The sequence below is a fragment of the Aythya fuligula genome, chromosome 1 (genome assembly GCF_009819795.1).
Source record: "Aythya fuligula isolate bAytFul2 chromosome 1, bAytFul2.pri, whole genome shotgun sequence".
In the NCBI taxonomy this organism is placed as follows: Eukaryota; Metazoa; Chordata; class Aves; order Anseriformes; family Anatidae; genus Aythya; species Aythya fuligula.
Window position 1 is genome coordinate 45035755 of NC_045559.1, and position 21579 is coordinate 45057333.

General features: G+C 40.1%; 1 protein-coding gene across 5 annotated transcripts in view; it reads right to left on the reverse strand.

The window, feature by feature from the left end:
- ANO4 (anoctamin 4) overlaps positions 1–21579 on the reverse strand; it is a 194013-nt gene that overhangs the window by 11957 nt on the left and 160477 nt on the right. For all 5 annotated transcript variants that reach the window (XM_032180573.1, XM_032180583.1, XM_032180590.1 and 2 more), the window contains 8 exons: positions 19805–19969; positions 16113–16149; positions 10474–10585; positions 9620–9677; positions 7254–7351; positions 3776–3918; positions 2620–2772; positions 768–915 (listed from right to left, as the gene is read on the reverse strand). In XM_032180573.1, the coding sequence (XP_032036464.1) occupies positions 768–915; positions 2620–2772; positions 3776–3918; positions 7254–7351; positions 9620–9677; positions 10474–10585; positions 16113–16149; positions 19805–19969 (914 nt within the window). The remainder of the gene's footprint in view (positions 1–767; positions 916–2619; positions 2773–3775; positions 3919–7253; positions 7352–9619; positions 9678–10473; positions 10586–16112; positions 16150–19804; positions 19970–21579) is intronic.

Below are 21579 nucleotides of genomic sequence, written 5' to 3' on the forward strand. Positions count from 1 at the left end.
TTCTTTGAACAGCAGGTTCTTACTAATGCAGCTGCTAGCAGATTGTTTACAAAATGTGTCTATCTGTGGTCAGCTGGATTCAGTGACCTTCCCCCTGCTCAACAGCCTGGGTTCTACAAGTTGCAATGTAGCAGTTATACTCATACTTACTGGCAGTGTGCGCACTCTAAAGTAATCTCAGTGTTTACCAACACTGAAAGAAAATTTACTTAGGCAGCAGGGGTTCAGTTCACAAATGTCTCCTGAAAGATGTAATCGAAGGACTCTAGTTTTAGAAGAAAGACAAATTACTTTGCTCTGTAAGTATATCTTGATTTATTAGTTGGGAACTGCTTCATCTTGTTAGACACTACTTTTTGGAACAACACATACTGAATACAGGAAATACAGCTTAATGAATAAGTTTTAAATGCTGATTAAATCAAATCCATAACTGATAAATATCTGCTCAGCTTCAGAACGAAGAGAGGATTTTATCCATGTATACCAGCTAGGAAATGCAACTTGTGCAGCATACTATTAGATATGCCAAATTTCTGCAACAGTTCTGCCATGCTTTCCTTGAATTAATGTCATGGATTATTGTCACTCAGCAAGCCACTCTATCAATATGCAAAGTGTCAATATCTATGTCTAGTATCTGCTAGCTAAGCACAAACAATACTTATGGGTTAGTGTAATCAGTACATACACAGACGGTACTGTCACATCTGTTCAAGAAGTAAGAGATTTTTCATGCACAACTCTTTTCCTAGGGAAAAGCTTACTTTTGTCCAGCTTCTCCTTGGCCTGCACAAGGTCCGTATTTGTAAGCATAAACAAGTCGAGGGATGAAATCTGATGTCACAGCTATAACGAATGCATTTGTGATAACAGAAAGAATTCCAATGCCTTCCAGAATTCCATACCAGATTCCTGTATAATAAGGAGGGTATGTTAGCTCCAGGAAAAACAAGGTCCAAAATACTTCAAATACTGCATGCTCTGAAGCAGCTGTCCAAAAACCTTCTTATGTAGTTTCTATCAGAGTCACTGACTAAAAATTTTTTTTTTTCCTTTTATTTTCAGCTGGACCTCAGAGAACAAGATTTATGTTCCCACTGGGTAGGAATTTTGTTTATCCTGCAAATTATCTCAATGAAGCCAGCAACAATGCTCATGAAGATCTTGGTTTCAGCAAACCCCATAACCCTGTGGACAGTTTTAAACATGGTAAACCTCCTTGCTTATGATGATGGCTATCCAGCCTTTGAGGAGGATCTGCAGTGGCATATGTTCCCACAGTGTGCCTGCTGTGAGTATATGTAATCTATTATATGCAAGGCCAGAAAGGCCTTGCATATAACTTGTGTATGGCTGGTCAGTACATATCTCTCTGTATCAAAATATTCATACCATGCTAATGCTATATTGTGGCACATGGTCCCCGGTATGTTCAGTTTTAACTGCCTGACAGATCTTGTGGTACAGACACAACTCTGATCATGAGGACCATCAGTGAGAAATAATCAAAGGCAAGTTAGATGTACCCATTGATTTTAATGAGGCATCATGCTATCCCTAAAAACTTTTCTGAATAGGGACCAAATACAACACATTTTGAGAAATAACACCTGAATCTGCCTGAAAAAAAAAAAAAAAAAAAAAAAAAAAAAGCAAAAACCAAACCAAACCAAAAACCCAACAACCATTTTTCTGTGCTTTCATTATTTAAATTATATAACTGTCTTTTCAGAAATTGTCTGTTGTGTATGCTGTGTACTGGCTGAACACCTCACAGAGCGACAATGTTCACCCACGAGGCTTTTCTCAGACATAGATTTGAGGCAGATGGTAAAGCTCTCTGAGAGCAGAAAGCCTAGGATTCTGCTATTTCATTGGGAGGGCTGCTCTTTTTTGCAGTGCAGTTGGGCAGTGAGGTATCCTATTTACCCCTCCAAAGACACCAGGAATTCAGCATTGGGCAAATAAGTTTGCTTTATCGCGTCCTTCTGCTTTTGCACGCTGGAAGGATGGAGGAGATTTATAATCAATATGTGTCCAGAGAGTCCTTGCAGCAGTGTACAGATGAGTGACCTCAAAGTTATGTGAACCCTGTATTTAGCAGTGTAGTCATTCCTCACTGAGGACAAGTAGTCTCTTGTGATTTAGACCCATCCTGTCTCATGCCAGTGGACCTAGTGAACATAGCCACTAAGTCACAGGTGACATTTTTGGCCAGGTAAATAGAAAACACACAGTAACCTTATCAAATGGAGGCTGCTTTAACTTGACTTTGATGCTTCTGCTGCTCTGTGTTCTGTGTTCAGATAGTGTGTCTGCCACAATAAGAAACCTGCAGAGAACACTGATCACTTCATTAAAGCATTTTGGCTGTTAAGTCACCCAGAAAGTCATTACAAGAATTTTGTTTTGTTTTGGTTTGTTTGTTTTTCTTTCTTTTTCTTTTTTCTTTTTTCTTTTTTCTTTTTTCTTTTTTCTTTTTTTCCCTGCTTTTTGGGACAGTCAAATTGTATATTGTTAATGTGGAAGAAGACTGAAAATTCCTTAATCTGCTCTTACTTGAAGTGGTCAGTATTTTGCCCTAAAAATAGCACACACATGTAACAAAGAACTCACCTATATCTTTGGCTCTTGAAGCTAAAGGTCTTCTCCACTGGGTGACAAATTTGTATGCATCAAGCCGAATTTCAATAATATTGTTAAGTAAGGCCAGAAGTGGTGCCAGTGGAAAAGCTGCCACAAAAATGGTTGTGAACCCAAACTGAAGAACTAGGAAAGAAAGGGAAAGGTCACAGTATAACTATTGAGCTCTAATTCTATGTTCTCAGATACTGAAGTATCACACAGACAAACATTCCTTATTATGCTGTACTATACAATAACCTTGTGACAACTGTGCAGAACTTCTTTGCCAAATCTCAGAGCAAGGATGACTAAAACAAATGCACATCAGTGACCAGAATGGACTTCAACATCCAGATTTTGTAATTTGGAGAAGAGTTTGGAGGTGGATAATCTATGCTTTTAGAAATTTACACTTGTACTCCAGCACCAACTAGGATCTCTAAATACTTGCAAAGATTAGGGTTTACATTATAAGTAGGCAGCAGTTTGAAACCTTATGTAAGTTTCCAGAGGCAGGTCTTCAGACTCCCAAATTTGTCATTAATTTGAAAAGAATTGTGTGACGGAGAAAAGAAAAAAACTTTCATGATATACATGGTTCAGTCACACGGGGCAGAAGTTTTTTGTTCTTTAACATTGTTTACAGCAGTTATTCTCCCCTTTCCTCTGGATAAAGCAATACTTTTAGACAGCAAGCTAATTTGTAAAAGTGAGGCAGTAAATGACAGTGAATTTTAAACATAAGCATCCAAGTCTGTTCCATTCAGTTTAAAATAAAAGCCCAATGCAGGGAAGCAAAACCCAGCAGAGTCCTTCAGAAACATATACAGGTGAAGAGATGGGCTGCTATTTAGAAACCAACCTTCCCCATACAAAGCCAGAATCAGAAGCATGTCATAAATGCGGGATTAGCAAACCAGCAGCAGTGTGGTTAGCTGCATTGACTTGGTTTGGCTCTTAGAAACCCACTCCCATCCCTTACCTGACTTGTAAGAATAAGAACTGTTTTGCAGCCTCTTTGGCTCCATATAGCAATAGTTTAAAAAGTACACCAGCCCACATCAAAAAAAAAAAAAAAAAAAAAAAAAGAAAAAAAAGCAATACCATTAAAATCTAGTGAAAGAGAGAGCTAAGGTCAGTGTCATACTCATTTCTAGGTATTCATCAAAGAGTCCGTAAGCATTCATAGGCTGCAGGTTGTAGTCCTTTTCCCACTGTGGGAAGCTTGTTTTTCTCTGTGTGCCATACTCTTGCCGTAGTTTTCTCCTGGTCCACCAGTTTTGAATTAGCCTACATTTTCAAATAAATTAAAGAAAACAAGTAAAGACTGTTATTGACTGTTCATTGATAAACTGGAAGAGGCTGAGTGTGCACAACATACCTTGCAAAATGAATTTTCAAATTCATAGGAAAACAGAGCATTACTAATGCATGTGGCTGAAGACACAGTGTAATAGGTATGAAAACAGATAAGGCTGGTGGGATGTTGGGAGTGGGTTTCTAATGAAAAAGGGATTTTGACATCTTTTTATTACTTATTTAGCTTATTTTTGCCTATACAAAATGGCAAATCATTTCAGGGTCTGTTTATAATGCAGGATGCAATGTTGTATGGAGACAGTTAAGCTCTAAATGAGAAACCAGTAACCAGACTGCTAATGATGTTTGATCCCTTCCTGTGTGATGGCATCTCTGCATGGCTCTACATTGTGTGGGGGTGGCAGTCCCTGAGCTATCCTGGAAGGGAAGGAGATACCTTGAATGTAATTAGTGTCTGCAGCCAAACATTCAGAGAAACAAGGGGCAGAAAGAAGTGTGTGGACTACTGACAACACTTGGTGGCCAAGAGATTAACAGCAGACTTAAGAGAGCTCTCCATCTCACAGAAGGGGAAGACTGAACTGGACGTCAGAGAAAACATGCTGTTCCTGAAGAAATGCAAGTGTAGGGGCACAGGAGAGACTGAGACAGAATAGAAATGAGTGCCCACATTTGTAGTAAACACCTTTGCCTCTCCAGGTCAAGGAATTGCACTTACTGGGCCAACAAAGGACATGAGCTAAAATTAGCATAGAAAGCAAAACAACACAAGAGCTTTTCTCCAAAATTGCAGTGGGCCCCTTCATCTCAGCAAGTTAGAAGGTGCTGACTCACCCAAATAATTCAGCCAGTCATCAATGTGAAAATAGGCTAAAAAGGCCATTCCTGTGAATGGAAGATGGTTGTGACTGATGATTATGGGCCTTTGCCTCTCTTGTGCTGACTATGAGAAGGTAAGAGGGCTGAAAACTGAATTCCTGCAAAAAAGGCAAAGTGAAGGATGAGGTGGGTGGGAGACCTATATTCTGAGATGGATCCCAGTTATTTCCTCCTTTGTGCGAGCAGAAACCCATAACCAGTATTATGAATATTGAAGACTGACAGTAAAATTCGAAGAGATGTCTGTTTACTGATTTATATTTGAGCAAAATATGAGCAATGTAATGCAATAAGGTTTTAATATTGATATGTGTTCTTCCAAGAATAATATCAACTTGAGATTGCTATTTCCCACCTTCAAACGAAGCAATCATTTTTACTTTGTTTACTAGTTATTGCAAATGTAGATATAGTGCAGGAGAGAAATGTCAAATGCTTTTGAAGGTTTCGAGGTGGTGTTTGTATGTAGCAGAAGCACCACACTGACATGCCAACATTTGTATGAACACATGGAACTATGAAACAATAAAGGCCCTTGCACATCAAACCTAGGGGCATCTCTTTAATATCTTTGAAACCTAGTTTTTAAATTTCGGGTGGAAATTTCAAAACACATGCCAATGCCGTTCATATTAGTGTGAGATGAGACAGCAGACACTGGAGTTCCTGTTGCTAAAGAACACCTGTAGCCCTGGACAGCACTGGACACTCCTGCTGCATGCCTCCATGTTCCCTGTGGGAGCACACATCAGCACCAGGGCTGGAGTGCCACCCTGAAATGACGCAAAATAGCACTCTTCAAAACAGGCTGCTGTGGATTCTCTTCTAGGACTATCTTATGGAGAAGCACTTCCCGCTATCAGCTTTGGAGTAGCACAGTGCTGGCACTGCCTGGAACTTGGCAGGCAATAGCCAGTGTATGCATGGAGGGGCAGTGATATTCTAGACTAGAGGGTTGCCTCTAAATCCTCTGGCCATCCATGTGGTGGTGTTGGCTCCAATCATGCCCCTAGCAGAAATAACAGTGTTTTTTTTTCATACAAAGAGTAAATGTGCTTGCTTGCAGCCTATCAGGGCTAGAGAGGTGGTGTGAAAGGGCTGGAGAGAAAACACATCTCCCAGTAGAATAGGTTTAAGCTTCTCACATTTCTGTGACTGTGTCATTTGTATTGTGACTCTAAATGAAGGGACAGACTTTACTTAAAATAATTTATTCCTATTAAAGCACTTGTTCTTAAACAACCCCCTCTTATCTACTTCTGTCACCTTCTTTAATTCTCTTCAATGCTTATTATTGGGTTTCAAAATCCCTGTTAGTAGGTAGCAGAAAGATCTAATGAAAACTGATAAGAGTCTGGGAGCGGAAAAAGAAGGATCAGTGTTGTTGCTGCTGTTCCCCCCTCCCCACCCTGCTAATTCCTCCAGCCCTAACAGCTGCAAAATCCTGGCTAGAAGCACGCTCGGCACTGACTGGGGAAGGCAGACGAATAGTGAATGTTGAGTACCTTGATTGCCCATTACTCTGTGCATTTAAATCATTTACTCCATTCTCGTTACGGCTGGATGTGATCACCGCAGAGGCTGCCCGAAATCACTGCTGCGACACATTCTGCAGTTCAGGCGCCAACCTCTGCACTAGCTCTGCTGTGGATCCTGCAGCGAAGCAAATCCCTCCGAACTGCAGAACTTTGCAAGGGCAAACTTTCTGACAATGTCAACTCTCTTATATTTTCACACTTGCTAATTTCACTTGATGATCTGCCACAGTCTCTAGCATCAACCGTCTCTATTAATCATGCTTATTAAATACTAATCAATAAGAAATGAACCAATAGAAAATGAATAACTGTCAACCTTCATAGCTAGGGCACAGCTCCACAATACCCAGAAGATCACCAGGGAATTTGTCTACATACCAGTCAGTACATTTTTCTATCTCTGAGAGTGCATATGCCAGCAGTGCATTTTTTCCAGCTCATACCTGCCCTTTCAGGCATCTTTTATCACCCAGCAAGGAGAAATCCAATTTAGAATTTCCTGGTATAGATAAAAAATGATACATACAATATTGCCTGTGCAAGGAATACAGTGGTCCTACAATTATTTTTAAGGAGTTTTGAAACAGGGAATATGATTTAATGGAATCAAGTGCTTCTCACATATTATTTATTTGTAAATATCTATATTACACTTTCCTTTTTTTTTTTTCAAACCATATTCAACATACAAAACCTACAACAACTATCTCTACAAGCCTGGAAATCTAGCTTAAGAGCTATCTATCTTAAAGGAAATGTTCTATTATAATGGCTACTGTACCTTGTTTTTATGTAACCAGTCACAGAAAAAAAACAAAAACAAAACAAACAAAAAAATAAACTTAGTATCCTTCTGTTACCTACAAAAGCATAGACATGTTTACTTACGGGTAGCCCAGTTCCATGAAATTATTCCATGTCTGCTTTAGCACCATTATAATACCCATTTGCATACAGAGATCAATAAGGCATCCACTAGGGTGGCACTACAGAAAAAAAGAAACAAAAGGTTAAGTAGAAATAATGCTCAGTTTTAAGCATTTCTTAAAGAGCAAACACTTATATTAAATAATTTACTTAAAGGAAATTTAATGCTGTTCTGTTTAATATTTTTCATAATATAAACTTATGGGAGCATATGAAACTGTATCATACCATGACCCCTGTAAGCCTATCATCTAATTCTCTGCAGGGGACAGAATCAGCTGAAACAAGTACAGTTTTCACACTAATACTGCTAATATGTGTTGTGGTTTAACCCGGCCAGCAGCTAAACACCATACCAGCTACTCTGATAACTCTATCCTAGCTGAAACCAGGACAGTATGTTATGGAATTGAGGGTAGGATAGAGGTAAAGGCTACCGAATTTCTCCAAGGATTACAATAGCTTTTAGGGAGTCTAATTATGCTTCGAGTCAAAAAATGAAGAAAAGACTCCTCCTGGCTGCACATGCAAAGAGTTTATGCCTAGAGGATAGTCCTAATACTGTTTATTGAGTACTTATAATGTATACGACTGAGTGGATTCCTGAAAATATTATCTTCTTGAAGAACTGAAAGTCCCTAACTGTCAAATAGCAGTTCTCAGCATCTCTTTCTGAGTGCTTACTTGTTTTAGCCATAGGTCCAGGCCTTGAAGAAATGGTGTTGGTCTGAGGAGAGATGTTCAGCTAGTAAAAATTTAGGCAATGCCATAAAGAAGAAACAGAAAAGTGCCCAAAACTTTTTCCCCTCAAACAGCATTTTGTATAATTGACTTTGCAAATCCAAACAGTGGAGTCCAAGATATATTGTTAAATCCTGGGTATTACGGGCAAGTGAAGCAGATTACAGTCACAGGACTGGAACTATTTCTCTTTATTTTTTGGGAGAAAAAATCTGAAATTAGTTATGACTCATAAGAAAATGTAATATGAATTTCTAATACATACTGCATTATACAGTCCTCATAATCAGGGTCCCTGCTGAGGTTTCTGTTGACCTCATTGAGTTTCTTTTTAGATTAACAGGGTAGCACAAACACTTTTTAATTAACTTCACTAGCATTATTATTAAATCATCATCCTTCTATTTTTAGGAATCATCACACAAGCAAATATAGCCTAAGAGAGGTAGATGAAGTACTAATGAAGTAGCAGTGATGTTACAGCCATAACACCACTAATGTGCTATGTACACTGTGGTCTGAATATACCCAGGGACGCTGGACTAGGCTGTATCAAGTTCTTTTTGCAGCAGCAGCAGTTAGGTCAACTTGGTCTCCCTCAGACTTCAGAGGGATGTTCAGTCTATCTGCCCATTTATTACTTTTTCCTTGAATGTACAGAATTCACTACTTCAAAATTAGGACAGCCTTTTCAAATTATTAATTCTTTGCTAATGCTTGGATGACCTCTGTAAATGAAAATATTTAGAGATCTGGAAGTGTTTGTAAATTCATATCATCAGTGTAAAAACCTGCATTTTCTACTTGCCATTTGTCATATATTTGCAAAGTTGTTTCCATTATTCATCTGCAAAGCAGCAAAGAAACCACGGGATTTGATATACAAACAGCAGCACCTAATGCTACAGGACCAATACAGAAACTGCTGCTGTTCACCTTCCATAACTGGTTTTTGAATTCTGAATGTATTTGCTAAAAAAAAATAAATAAATAAAAATGGGGGGGGGGGGGGGGGGGGGGGGGGGGGGGGGGGGGAGGGGAGGTTGGTACTTAACTTGCAAAAGTGATCCCTCACTTCTCTCCAATTTCATCTGACTTTGTAGACATCCAACATTATGTCAATAACTTTTGGGAAGTTTGTTCAGGTGTTTTGGTCAATCTTTAAGTACATTTTATGTATCTGTGTTTTAAATTGTCATTTTATTAATGTAGCTCCCTGGTCAGCAAGGCTAGAAAAGCTGAGAGGAAGAAATTTTTTCAGAAGCAAAAAGTTGTCAGATTCATATCTGATTTTAAGGATGAAATCCTTCCAACACAAAAATGTAAGAAAAGGCTAAACTATACAAATGTGATGCACAGACTGAAACTGCTAGCATTGAAAGGGCATATATCAATATACGGATGGTTTTGTAACAGATGGTAGAGTGTCAGCAGAGTGGAGTTAGAAAGCATCTCAAAACCCAATAGCACACTCAAAAATACTTAGAATTATGTGTCTGCCTTTGCTTGCATTTACTGCATCCGTGGGCAGCAAATAAATCAGTGTGTAGCTTGTTTCAGCAGCACAGGAGTTAGCAAGGACCCACCTCTTCCAGTCTCCACCGGTTTATCAGCCTTAGGTAGGCACCAGGGTGTCCTGTAAATCTTTAACACACAAATATACATCAATGATGTTGTATGAGCAGTCTGCTCACTGCAGTAGAAGAAAGATCATACTGTTGTTTTAATCTAACGTCACCTTAGCATGACTAACTATAAAAGATGTTGTGCAGCAAATACGATTTGGGGATTCCTAGAATAATTCACACAAATGGCTAAATATATTTTTACTTCAATTTTTATGTGAATACCAAGTATTGTGCTGCTTCATGTTCAGCATATGCAGAACAGAGAGGAAATCTGAATAAAACTGCTTATGTCAGTCAAAAAATGGTTTTCAACTGCCAGTCCATTTTCTTATTCAGCATGTGGTATCTGCCTTTCCATGAAATCAGTATAAATGTTAGTTTTCCCTAGGAAAAAAAATCTGATGGCTCCTAATTCATTGTTAACTGTTCAAATCTCATAATAAAAGTAGCAAAATATTCAATACTCAGAAAGAAAAAAAGACACGATGTTGAATTATTTACTTACCATACAAATTACACACATGAAGAGAGAACTAAGTGGCCTGCATGCATATTATTGGGGGTGGCATCAGTTCCCAGTTGTGAAATTGCTAAGAGTTAGCATTACGTCAATATGATATTAGGAAATGAAAACTACCTGTCTATTTCTGGCCCTTTGAAAGGAAAATAAAACTGCAATTTTCCCACTGAGCTAGTAAGAAATTTGCATTTTAAGATGTGAGATAGTATGGTCCTATTTTTTTCATTACTGTCCATCTTATTTCTCCTCTCCACTTATTTTGTGAATACAAGGTTGAAGATATCATTCCTACCTTCCAAGGAAGAATGCTATATAAAAGGTAGAACTGTTCAGGTTGACAAACTGAAAAAGAAACATTTTCAGAGTGAAGCTGTTTTCCCACTCAGATTCGGTACGAGGCTGTTCTGTGAAGAAAGAGAGCAGAGTTTGAGAGGCTTAATCAGATTAACAATTTCACTTGGCGCAAAGGCTGCAGGCACCTATCTGAGCTGGCAATGTATTTGTAAATTAGCCTGCTGATTTCTATATATAAGATGACAGTAGAAATTGTATCCAAAAGAAGCACACAGCAAGCTAGCTTGTAAAGACTTAGAAACCTGTTTAGGTATCTGGGTACGTATATTCCCAGAAGACTGCAAGATAACATGTATATTCTTACAGACTCAGGTTTTTCTCTCATTTCCCGCTCTGCAGTCTACCATGACGACATGGACGCAAAGCATGCCACTGTAAGCTGTGTAAGTGCCTTTTGGTTAGAAATGTCACGCTGAACTGAAGTAAATCTTCCTTCTGTTTCTGTTTCATGGATGTGCCTACCATGCTGGCACCTAAGGACTCTATACAGGTATCAGCAGAGTGCCACTTTCCTTGTCCCAGGGAGCTCCTCACAGAAGACAGAGAAAAAATACTTTGCAATAGATGGGTAAGGCAAATGGGAAAGGGGAAGATGTATGCCTTCGCTTCGCCCTTAATCTACAGAGTAATCAAAGCAGGAGTTAACAAAACAACTACTACACCAACACACCACTATCATGTCCTGTAACTGCTTTCCAGTTGGCATGAGCCTGTTAGTAATACATTGCTATGAACAGGAGTAATCACAGAAGTAGAGGTAGTTATGACAGTTCTGGGCATCATATTGGTAGTACTTGTATACATGTATGTACTTCAAAGGGTGTACAAGCACAAAAATGATAAACTAGATTCTCTTTAATTGGAGCCACACTATCTATGAGGAAATTTCAAATAGATGACTCAACAAAAGTGTAAAATAGACTATTAATTAACAACTACTCTAGTAATTTGGAAGTAACTTGTCAAGAAAGCGAAGTCTGTGCATGCCACTACATATATATTCAGCTAAGCAGAAAGAAATGAAGCATTGTGGATTTTTGATGCCAGTCCGTGGAAAGGATAAGTTTGACTTTTACAGGGCTGCTGCAGCTGAAGCTTTGCTCATATTCCTATCAGAGAGAATGGCAAAACTCTGGAGTAACACAGACGTGAGTTCCGAAAAGGTCATGTAAAATATGAAGAAGGACATCCTGAATGTAGCTTTGCTGCCAAATCCACTCTGAGCTTATTACACTGATAAAGATCATTCAAATCAAATCAGCTACTTAGGCCACCAGAGTAAATAGTACAATAAATGCTGAACATGGTCAGAACAGCTTGACCCACTGAATCCTCAACACAAGTTATATCTGCAGAGGCTACAAGAAGCAGACCTACCTCGATGATAACCTGGCAGAAAGTAATCAAACTTCAAGGTCTCTAGACCATGTCTTACTGTCCCCAGGATGTCAAAGAGAAAAAAGTGCATAGCCTACACAAACAACATACTTGAAAAAGTTGTATTTCTTAGCTGTAATTAGTAGATGTCTTTTCCATGGGTGCAGAATGGCAATAATATTTTAAATATAAGACATAAAAATGAGGAATCTTAATCTAAGAAACAACAGTATAAAATGCTACCTCACACAGACACACTTTGAACACATTGCCTAGGACTTTCTAGATGTAAAAAAGCCCTGACAATAGCTAGCATCAGCTGTTCCTCTAAGCAGAGGTGGAAATCTGTAGTCCTGGTCCAAAATATATTACTGAACACAGTGGAAATCTGTAGTCCTGGTCCAAAACATATTACTGAACACAAACTCAAACTAATCTCCTAAAAAAAATTCTCATACACATTCAATGATATGGTTGATTTTGCAGGACTTTAGCAAGCATCTCATTTCAGGCTTCTTGACATCAAGGAGCCCTTGCCAACTGCCACCAACCACTGCAATCTTCCAGTGTGATCAAGATCTCCAGAGACTGCCTGAGCTGTGGATAGATGAGTTATTTGCTACTCTAGTACTAGCTGACTGTAAAAACAAATAAATATGTCAACCTTACCCTAGCATAAAGATCACCTTTAAGGCTGACCTGAAAAATTACTTAGAGTACCACTAGAGTTCAGGTGTCGGCAAAGCTGATGAGTCACCTACTTATTTTCCCTTCCAAATACTGACCCTCCTACACAGATATGTTTGAGAGTCAGTAAGAACTTCAGTTTCAAGCTACAAATCTGGCTTCCAAAAGTGATTCTTTTGTTTCCAGGTTTCTGCAAAAGTTGGGAGTTTGAACATTCAGTCTCTCTGAAAACTTATGCTTCTGCCCCCATGGTAACAATTTGTTTAATTTTTTACAAGGTAAGGGGTTGGAACAGGAACCACGGACTGCAGGAGGGTTTCTTGGTACTGCTGATTCAATTGTACTATAGAATCATAGAATCATAGAATCATAGAATATCCTGAGTTGGAAGGGACCCTTAAGGATCATCAAGTCCAACTCTCGACACCGCACAGGTCTACCCAAAAGTTCAGACCATGTGCCTAAGTTCACAGTCCAATCTCTTCTTAAATTCAGACAGGCTCGGTGCAGTGACCACTTCCCTGGGGAGCCTGTTCCAGTGTGCAACCACCCTCTCTGTGAAGAACCCCCTCCTGACGTCCAGCCTAAATTTCCCCTGCCTCAGCTTAACCCCGTTCCCGCGGGTCCTGTCACTAGTGTTAATGGAGAAAAGGTCTCCTGCCTCTTGACAACCCCTTACGAGGAAGTTGTAGACTGCGATGAGGTCTCCCCTCAGCCTCCTCTTCTCCAGGCTGAACAGGCCCAGTGACCTCAGCCGTTCCTCGTACGTCTTCCCCTCAAGGCCTTTCACCATCTTCGTAGCCCTCCTCTGGACACTTTCCAACAGTTTCATGTCCTTTTTATACTGTGGTGCCCAGAACTGCACACAGTACTCGAGGTGAGGCCGCACCAGCGCAGAGTAGAGCGGGACAATCACCTCCCTTGACCTACTAGCGATGCCGTGCTTGATGCACCCCAGGATACGATTGGCCCTCCTGGCTGCCAGGGCACACTGCTGGCTCATATTCAACTTGCTGTCTATCACGACCCCCAGATCCCTCTCTTCTAGGCTGCTCTCCAGCGTCTCATCGCCCAGTCTGTACGTGCAGCCAGGGTTTCCCCGTCCCAGGTGCAGGACCCGGCACTTGCTCTTATTGAACTTCATGCGGTTGGTGATCGCCCAGCTCTCCAACCTGTCCAGATCCCTCTGTAAGGCCTTTACGCCCTCACTTGAGTCCACAACTCCTCCAAGTTTGGTGTCATCAGCAAACTTGCTCAAAATACCCTCTATTCCTACATCCAGATCATTTATAAAAATATTGAAAAGTACCGGCCCTAAAATGGAGCCTTGAGGGACCCCACTGGTGACCGCCCGCCAGCCTGACGCAGCTCCATTTACCATAACCCTTTGGGCCCTGCCCGTTAGCCAATTGCTCACCCATCGTATGATGTTTTTATTTAGCTCTATGGTGGACATTTTGTCCAGTAGGATCCTATGGGAAACCGTGTCAAAAGCCTTGCTGAAGTCCAAAAAAATCACATCAGCTGGTTTCCCTTGGTCCACCATACGGGTGATCTTATCATAAAAGGAAATCAGGTTAGTTAGGCAGGACCTACCCTTCACAAACCCATGCTGGCTGGGACCAATAACTGCTTTGTCCCCCAGGTGCGCCTCAATGAGTCCAAGAACCAACTTCTCCATGATTTTACCAGGCACTGACGTGAGACTGACAGGCCTGTAATTGCTAGGGTCTTCTTTCTGACCCTTCTTGAAAATTGGCACAACATTTGCCAGCTTCCAGTCTACTGGGACCTCTCCAAATTCCCAGGATCGTTGAAAAATAATTGATAGAGGTTCCGCAATGACATCCGCCAGCTCTTTCAGCACCCGGGGATGAATCCCATCCGGACCCATGGACTTGTAGGGATCCAGGTGGAGTAGCAAATCCCGCACACGTTCAGGGTCAGTTGGGAGTTTGTCATCCCCACCGTCCCGGTCCTCCAGCTCAGGGCACCCTGGGTCCCGAAGCCCATCATCGGCATTGAAGACAGAGGCAAAGAAGGCGTTAAGCGTCTCTGCTTTGCCTACGTCATCGTCTGTGAGGAGACCTTCCCTATCAAGGAGCGGCCCTATGTTTTCTTTAGTTCTCCTTTTTCCATTTACATATCTAAAAAAACCCTTTTTATTTTCTCTCACAGACACAGCCAGCTTCAACTCTAGCTGTGCTTTGGCCACTCGAACTTTCTCCCTACAAACACGAACAGCATCCCTGTATTCTTTCCATGACGCCTGGCCCTCCTTCCAGTAGCGAAACACTCTCTGTTTCCGCCTAATCTCCATTAGAATGTTCCTGGTCAGCCACGCCGGCCTCCTGCCCCGCCTGCCTGACTTGCGATATTTTGGAATTGCCTTATCTTGTGCTTCTAGGAGGCATCGCTTAAAGAGTGACCAGCACTGGTGGACATCGAGGCCTTCAAGAGCAGTTTCCCAGGGGACCTTACTGACTAGTTCCCTGAGCAGCCTGAAGTCCGCTTTCCCCATATCTAGGGATGAGGTTTTGGTGGCACTTTTCCTTCTGTCACCATAAATTTTGAACTCAACCACTTCATGGTCGCTATGACCGAGGCGGCCACCAATCACCACATCTCCCACCAGACCCTCTCTGTTTTCTAGCAACAGGTCTAGGAGGGCACCTTTCCTAGTTGGCTCCGTTAGCACCTGTACCAAGAAGTTATCATCTAGGTGCTTCATGAACCTCCTGGACTTGCTCGTGTCAGCCGTGTGGCACTCCCAGTTAACGTCCGGCAAGTTGAAGTCCCCCATAAGGACAAGGGGAGTTAATCTCGAGGCCTCTCTTAGTTCTGTAAAGAATAATTTATCGGCGCTATCGTCCTGGCCAGGCGGTCTGTAATAGACTCCCACAACGACATCCCCTTTATTCGTTCGTCCCTTGATCCTTACCCAGAGGCTCTCAACTTTGCCATCGCCGACCTGAAGTTCCACACAGTCCAGCCCCTGCTTCACATACATCGCCACCCCACCACCTCGCCTACCCTGCCTGTCCCTCCTGAAGAGCCTGTAACCATCTATCGCAACACCCCAGTCACAGGACTCATCCCACCAGGTTTCGCTTATGCCGATGATGTCATAGTTGCGGGACTGGGCCAGGACTTCTAGCTCATCTATTTTATTCCTCATACTGCGTGCGTTTGTGTAAAAGCACTTCAGGTGCGTCTCCTTACACTCAGCACCTTGTGGATCTGACCAAAGGACCCCACTGGCACACAGCCCCTCTGATTCTAGCATACCATCCCTTAGGTCTTCACCGGCTCGCCTGGTTTTAGCCCCTTCCCCCTTCGACTCTATAGCTTAGTTGATACTCTTCTTTATTAAACCTAAGAAAAACTTTCATTCTTATAGATATCAAATTAATCAGGACTTTTCATATCTATACAGACAGTTTGAATGCTGTCACAATATAGGGACAAAAAATCAGCACAATATCATTCAACTGTGTATTTAACACCACTTACCTAAATTTGTCAGGAAAAGAGCTACCTTTTCATACAGCTGTAACAGAGAAGAAACAGGCTCTTAGAACATGGCCAACTCAAAAACTATAGTACTGTTTCTAAGTAATTGTTTTTACATGTCAAATCTCACATTCAAATGATCCCTGTGATGCTCTGGCAATGATGATAATAAAACTATATATTAATAATACAATAATCAGAGAATCAATCAAAGAATAGTAATATTTGTAAAGCTTATACACAGCTCTTTTCATCTACAATAAATGTGGAAAAAAAGCTGTCACTGTCCCTATTTTATGTACACAGTGAAAAAGGGTTTGACAACTTTTCCAAAACATAAAGCAGAATTGTGGATTGGGATTTTTGTTTTGGTTACTTATGGAGCATTTATCTCACAAAGAAAACCACTCTGTGCTCTGGGATGCAGTTTTCTGGTGCCTTTTTGTTTTTCTGTCTTTTTTCCCCCCTTTTTCTTTTTCCTTTTGTTTTCTTTTTCTCTTTCTTTCTGGTGCTGAAAGGAATGAAGTCACTGGGGAGTCAAGGTTCTTCAGAGAAAGCCTTTCATAATCCCTACCTCCAGACACATATCTTACCCTGTGTCAGTGACGCTGTTCTAAATCCTAAATGGCACTTGCTGAGATTAGCATGTACCAAGATCTCCAATTCTCTGTGAAATTGCTAACTTAATAAAACTCATGAAAACTAACTTGGAGTGTTTCCACCGTTATTGTTTGCAAACAGCTTTTGAACCTGTAAAGCATACCACCACCACCATCATTATTAATGTAAATTAATACAACCATTTCCATTTGCTTCAAATGAGGCTATGGTCTGCTCCCACAAAATGCTAAATGTCCTTAATTCTCACTGATGCATACAGGGGTAAAAAATTCCTCATATTTCAGGCTCAAGTACTTAATTATTTCTAAATTGCATATAAACAATGTTTCTTTTCATTTGCACTTATTCCTATAAACCATTGTTACTTAAATTGAAGTAAGTACAATTTATAGATTAAACTGACTGCGTAAGGTCTGAAGTTATCCTGAATTATCTCATCTGTGTTAACAACCACTTCTTGCTATGAACAGATTTTTGCTGTCTTTGGTGTAAAACGTTTTGATTCAAGTAATGAAAAAGATGGTTTCTTCTAGGTTTAAAAGCATCTCCTAAGGGCAACTGCAAAAGTGCTAAATGTCTGGATGGTTTATATCTTGAACCCAGCAGGGAGTAGGCTATTTTATAAATGTACATCGCTCTGTGGATGTGGGTATCAAACCTGTATGTTGTTGCTGTTCCTCGTGGAACAGTAAGACTGCACTAGAGCTTCTCTTAACAGCATTTGGACCAGATTACCTGCTACCGCAGTTTATCACTACTCATCCGAAGGGATCTCCTCAAGGATTATGTAGTTCATATTTTCTATGTACAGTGTCACTGGAATTAAGAGCTTTTATTAACCTAAGTAAAGCCAATGATTGTTCCCAGGTCAGGCAGCATGACTGTCTGGGTGATCTTACGCTTGTAGGTCAGATCATTCTGTCATGATGGATGATGCATCAGTGTATTTACCTAGCTCTCAGAGCATGTAGTCTAGAACTTGCTTGTGCTCTGTACCTTTCCCCTGATGATTAGAGAGGTTGTCAGCTTGTATTAGAATCACCAGCTGTTTTCCAGGCTTCCTAGTAGAGAATTCCCTACTGTTATATATGTCTTGGTCCATTCTGGTTTTATTATACTGTCTTAGCTTTCTCTACTTCTGTTTTTCTTGAGTCACAGTTTGTACACAATTCAACTACCTGATTGCTGATGGGAAAAAAGAGATTTTTTTTTTTTTCAAAAGAAACTGCACTACTGTCCTTCAGTAAACTACATTTATCCATCATAGGAAGTGAGGTTTAATGTTTGTAACTCCTCTGACTAATGCAGCTAATGCAGTTTCATATTTTGGGGATCTTTTGTTTCCATGAGTGATATTCAGTTCTAAGGATATGGTGCCTATTGCATGGCAATGTGCACAAAGCTTAAGGAATCCATCTTTGCAGTGCTCTATTAATTTGATATATTTTGGGAAATAAAACAGTTTCTCAAAAGGCAACCTCAAGCCATCCCTCAATATTTTAAAAATTTCTCTAAGCTGTAGAACTCTTTGAGAACCAAGTATTTTTGTTTGCGCAATATTGCTTTGTTGCTGCTTCACTGCATATACAATGGCTTATATTGAGGACTTGGAAACAGATGCTGTACTGACATAGATATATATAGTTTTCTTTTTATTTCTTCTATGCTTATTGTGTGCTCTATGTAGATTAAAGAAAATCCCCCAAAGCTGCAGATAACAAACAATAAATCAAAAACAGCATAGAAGAAGAGAGCCCTCAGTACAAATTCAAAGAGAATTAACAGCTTCCACCTCTTCTTTCTGCCCTTTCTCAGCCTATTGTCCCACCCTAGGGGAAACATAGTCAACAATTCTTGATAGACTGTTCTAATTGCCAATCCAGTCTTGCCTATGACAAGGGAGAAGTGAAGCCCTGCCACAACGCTTCTTGGAACCTACTGCTCTATAAAAAATGGGCTGTTTGAATTATTTTTTAGATGATGGAAATGCTTCAGTATTGCACAGATATGAAAATAATCTCCAAGCCAGTCCTTGTAAACATGCAGGCCTGAAATAACATCTTGTAATTCCTCTATAAATTTCCCAGGTAAGTCAGCATATGTTCTGAAGCAAAGCCTAACATGCTTTTGACAGAAGACTCTTGCCATTGAGTGGGCAGAGATACTCCAGTACCTGGATGATTTGTAGGCTGATTCCTCCTCTCCCTTAAAATGCAGTCTTATAATGACAGTTAACAAAACACACTTATCTGAGAGTAAAAGGCCATACATTTCTTGCCAAGATCAATTAACAGAAGGCACATTGCTACCACAGCAATATCTGCATCTTGATGGGAGGATGAAACTTTTTCCCTATTTAGTCTATGGTAAATTCTATTACTGGGACTGTTGCTACCTGGAAATGCCCAAGCCCAGTTCCAAACCATTTCACATGTTCACAGTAGGCTAACCTCAGCCAGTGAGCAACCCCTTCCCCCCAAATGCACCTAGATCACATCTCTGCTGCTGTCACCTTGAAAAGGCCATAAGCAGCTCATGGAACAAGTCATGTCTGCTCAAGCCTCATGAAGCTTTCACCCCTTCTGCATATGGGCATTGTATCTGTACATTCTGTACATGCACATCCTGACTGGTGCTAACATGAAAACTGAAGCTGAAATAACATAAATTAGTTCAAATAAGAGCTACACTTGGTCAACGTATTTAAAAAAGAACAACCAAACACTTATTAAAAACAAGGATATTGATTAAACAGGCTGAAACCTGCAAACATGAAAAAGGAAAAAAAAAAAATGAGGCAAAGGATAAAACAGAAGCATGGATATGTCTTCTTAAAACATTTTTTTTTTTTTTTAGAACAATCAAATATGCTTTACTTAATGTATTGGTTTCAGAATTGTACTTCACATAAGTGTTGACATGTCCATGAACAAAATTGTCATGTCCAGCTTAGCAAGGCATCATGTAACCTCCGTTTCTGCTGAAGTCAGGATTTGAAAGTATTCAGTACTCTGCAGGCTGAGATATCTACCAATCTGGTGACTCTCTTTGAATGTATGACTTCTACTCACCACATTCAGTAGCATGATAATGCAAAAGTTGATGCACACTGCAGTCCCTGTAGTTGCAACCTGAGAGTTATTCCTGATTAAAGCCCACTTAAAGGCAGCAAAAGTGCTGACAGTCACAACACGGTAAATAACAATGCCAAAAACAGCAGCAATCACCACACATATCTGAAGGAGGAAAACAAAACAAAACAAAACAAAAAAAAGAGAGATAGAACAGGTGTAAACTTTTTTTTTTTGAAACTGAAAACCATACCAATGAAAAGAAAGGCTTGAAATACACATCAACTTTGGTTCTAGAGAAAAGTTTCAACTTGAATATTCCTCTTATTGTGGATTCCTTTTTATTTCCATAATGCAAAATGCCTATAAAGTCATATTAAAATAATTTTTCATTTTAAGCATTTTCTTGACTAATGTATCTGCTCCACAGCATTCATGTGGAAAACAGTATTGCCAGCTCTGGGAACTGGGAATTTGTCTTACATGTATGTTTGACAATGTACAAAGGCTATTCTCAAACCAATGTCCTAGTGTGATGATGCTGTATCTGGGGTGCAATTTGTGCTTCACACTTGCAGGAAAAAATGTCTCCATTTGTAAGCACTGTCTCAGCAGCAACCCTAGCAAGCTCCTCTTGCAAGCTGTTTCTTGTTGCAGTTCTGGAAAGATTCTGCCTGGGGAAGGTAACAAATTCAATTGCCCTGGTAATTTCTTCTCTGATGAGTCTTTCAGCAAATGTGACACTTATAATGTGAGAGCCATGCAGCTGAGCCAGCCTGTTAAATCACTTGATGTTCCATATGCAACAGTTGAGCACTAAATGACAACTGTTTTCCATCGTGACCAATTTATGTCACAGTTTAGCAAACCACCTAAAGGACAAACAGTTGGGAATTAGTATGGGTGACGCATCTCATACAAATGCTGACACAGTACCCGTTAGCTATCTTATTAGACAGGGAGAGTTTCTTCAGTAGAAGACAGATAGTACTTCCAAAAGCTAGATGCATACTGAAGTTATGCAAAAACGACTTAAACCTGTCAAAACCAACACATATCTAAGGTAATTGAATGGGAACAATGATTTTGAAAATATTAAGTGCTAATCAAGCTGTTTTCATATGTTATTAGTGACAACACTGTTTGACATAATCACAGTGCAGAAGAACAAAAAAAGTTAGGTGTGTGTGAATGTGAAGGGGCAGTTTATTAGATTATTTGCTACCACACTGGCAGCACATAGAAACATTGCAGAGTTACCGAGTTAGAGGATTGCTTCTGGATTCCCTGCACAGAGCCAAGAAGAAGGACCCCTTTCCTTTGGTAACATGGAAGCACTGATCCAGTTGAAGCTGTATTTATAACTGCACTGTGAGTCAATGCTGTGAGATTTTGAGAAAAGCTCTAACTTGAAGTTTTGGTAAACGCATCTCCTGTGCTTAAAACTATTCTTTTTAATGGATATTTTTTACATAAAAGGGGAAATATCATTATTTTTCTAATTGGAAGCCCATGCTATGCCAACATTAAAAAGTATCTTCAGTGAAAACAATCCTTGTCTTGTTTCAAGGACTATTACGGAGACAATTTGTAGAGCATGAAATTCAGGACAAGGCTACTCTCTCTAGCAGTTTGAGTAAGATCTACCACTAAGCCAAGAAGATTAATGAATGTCTTTTCAAAGGGCGAAATTTTCATTTTTTTTTTTCAAAAAAAGAAAAAAGTATATATATATATACACATATACAAAAATACAAAATACAGAAATACACCTG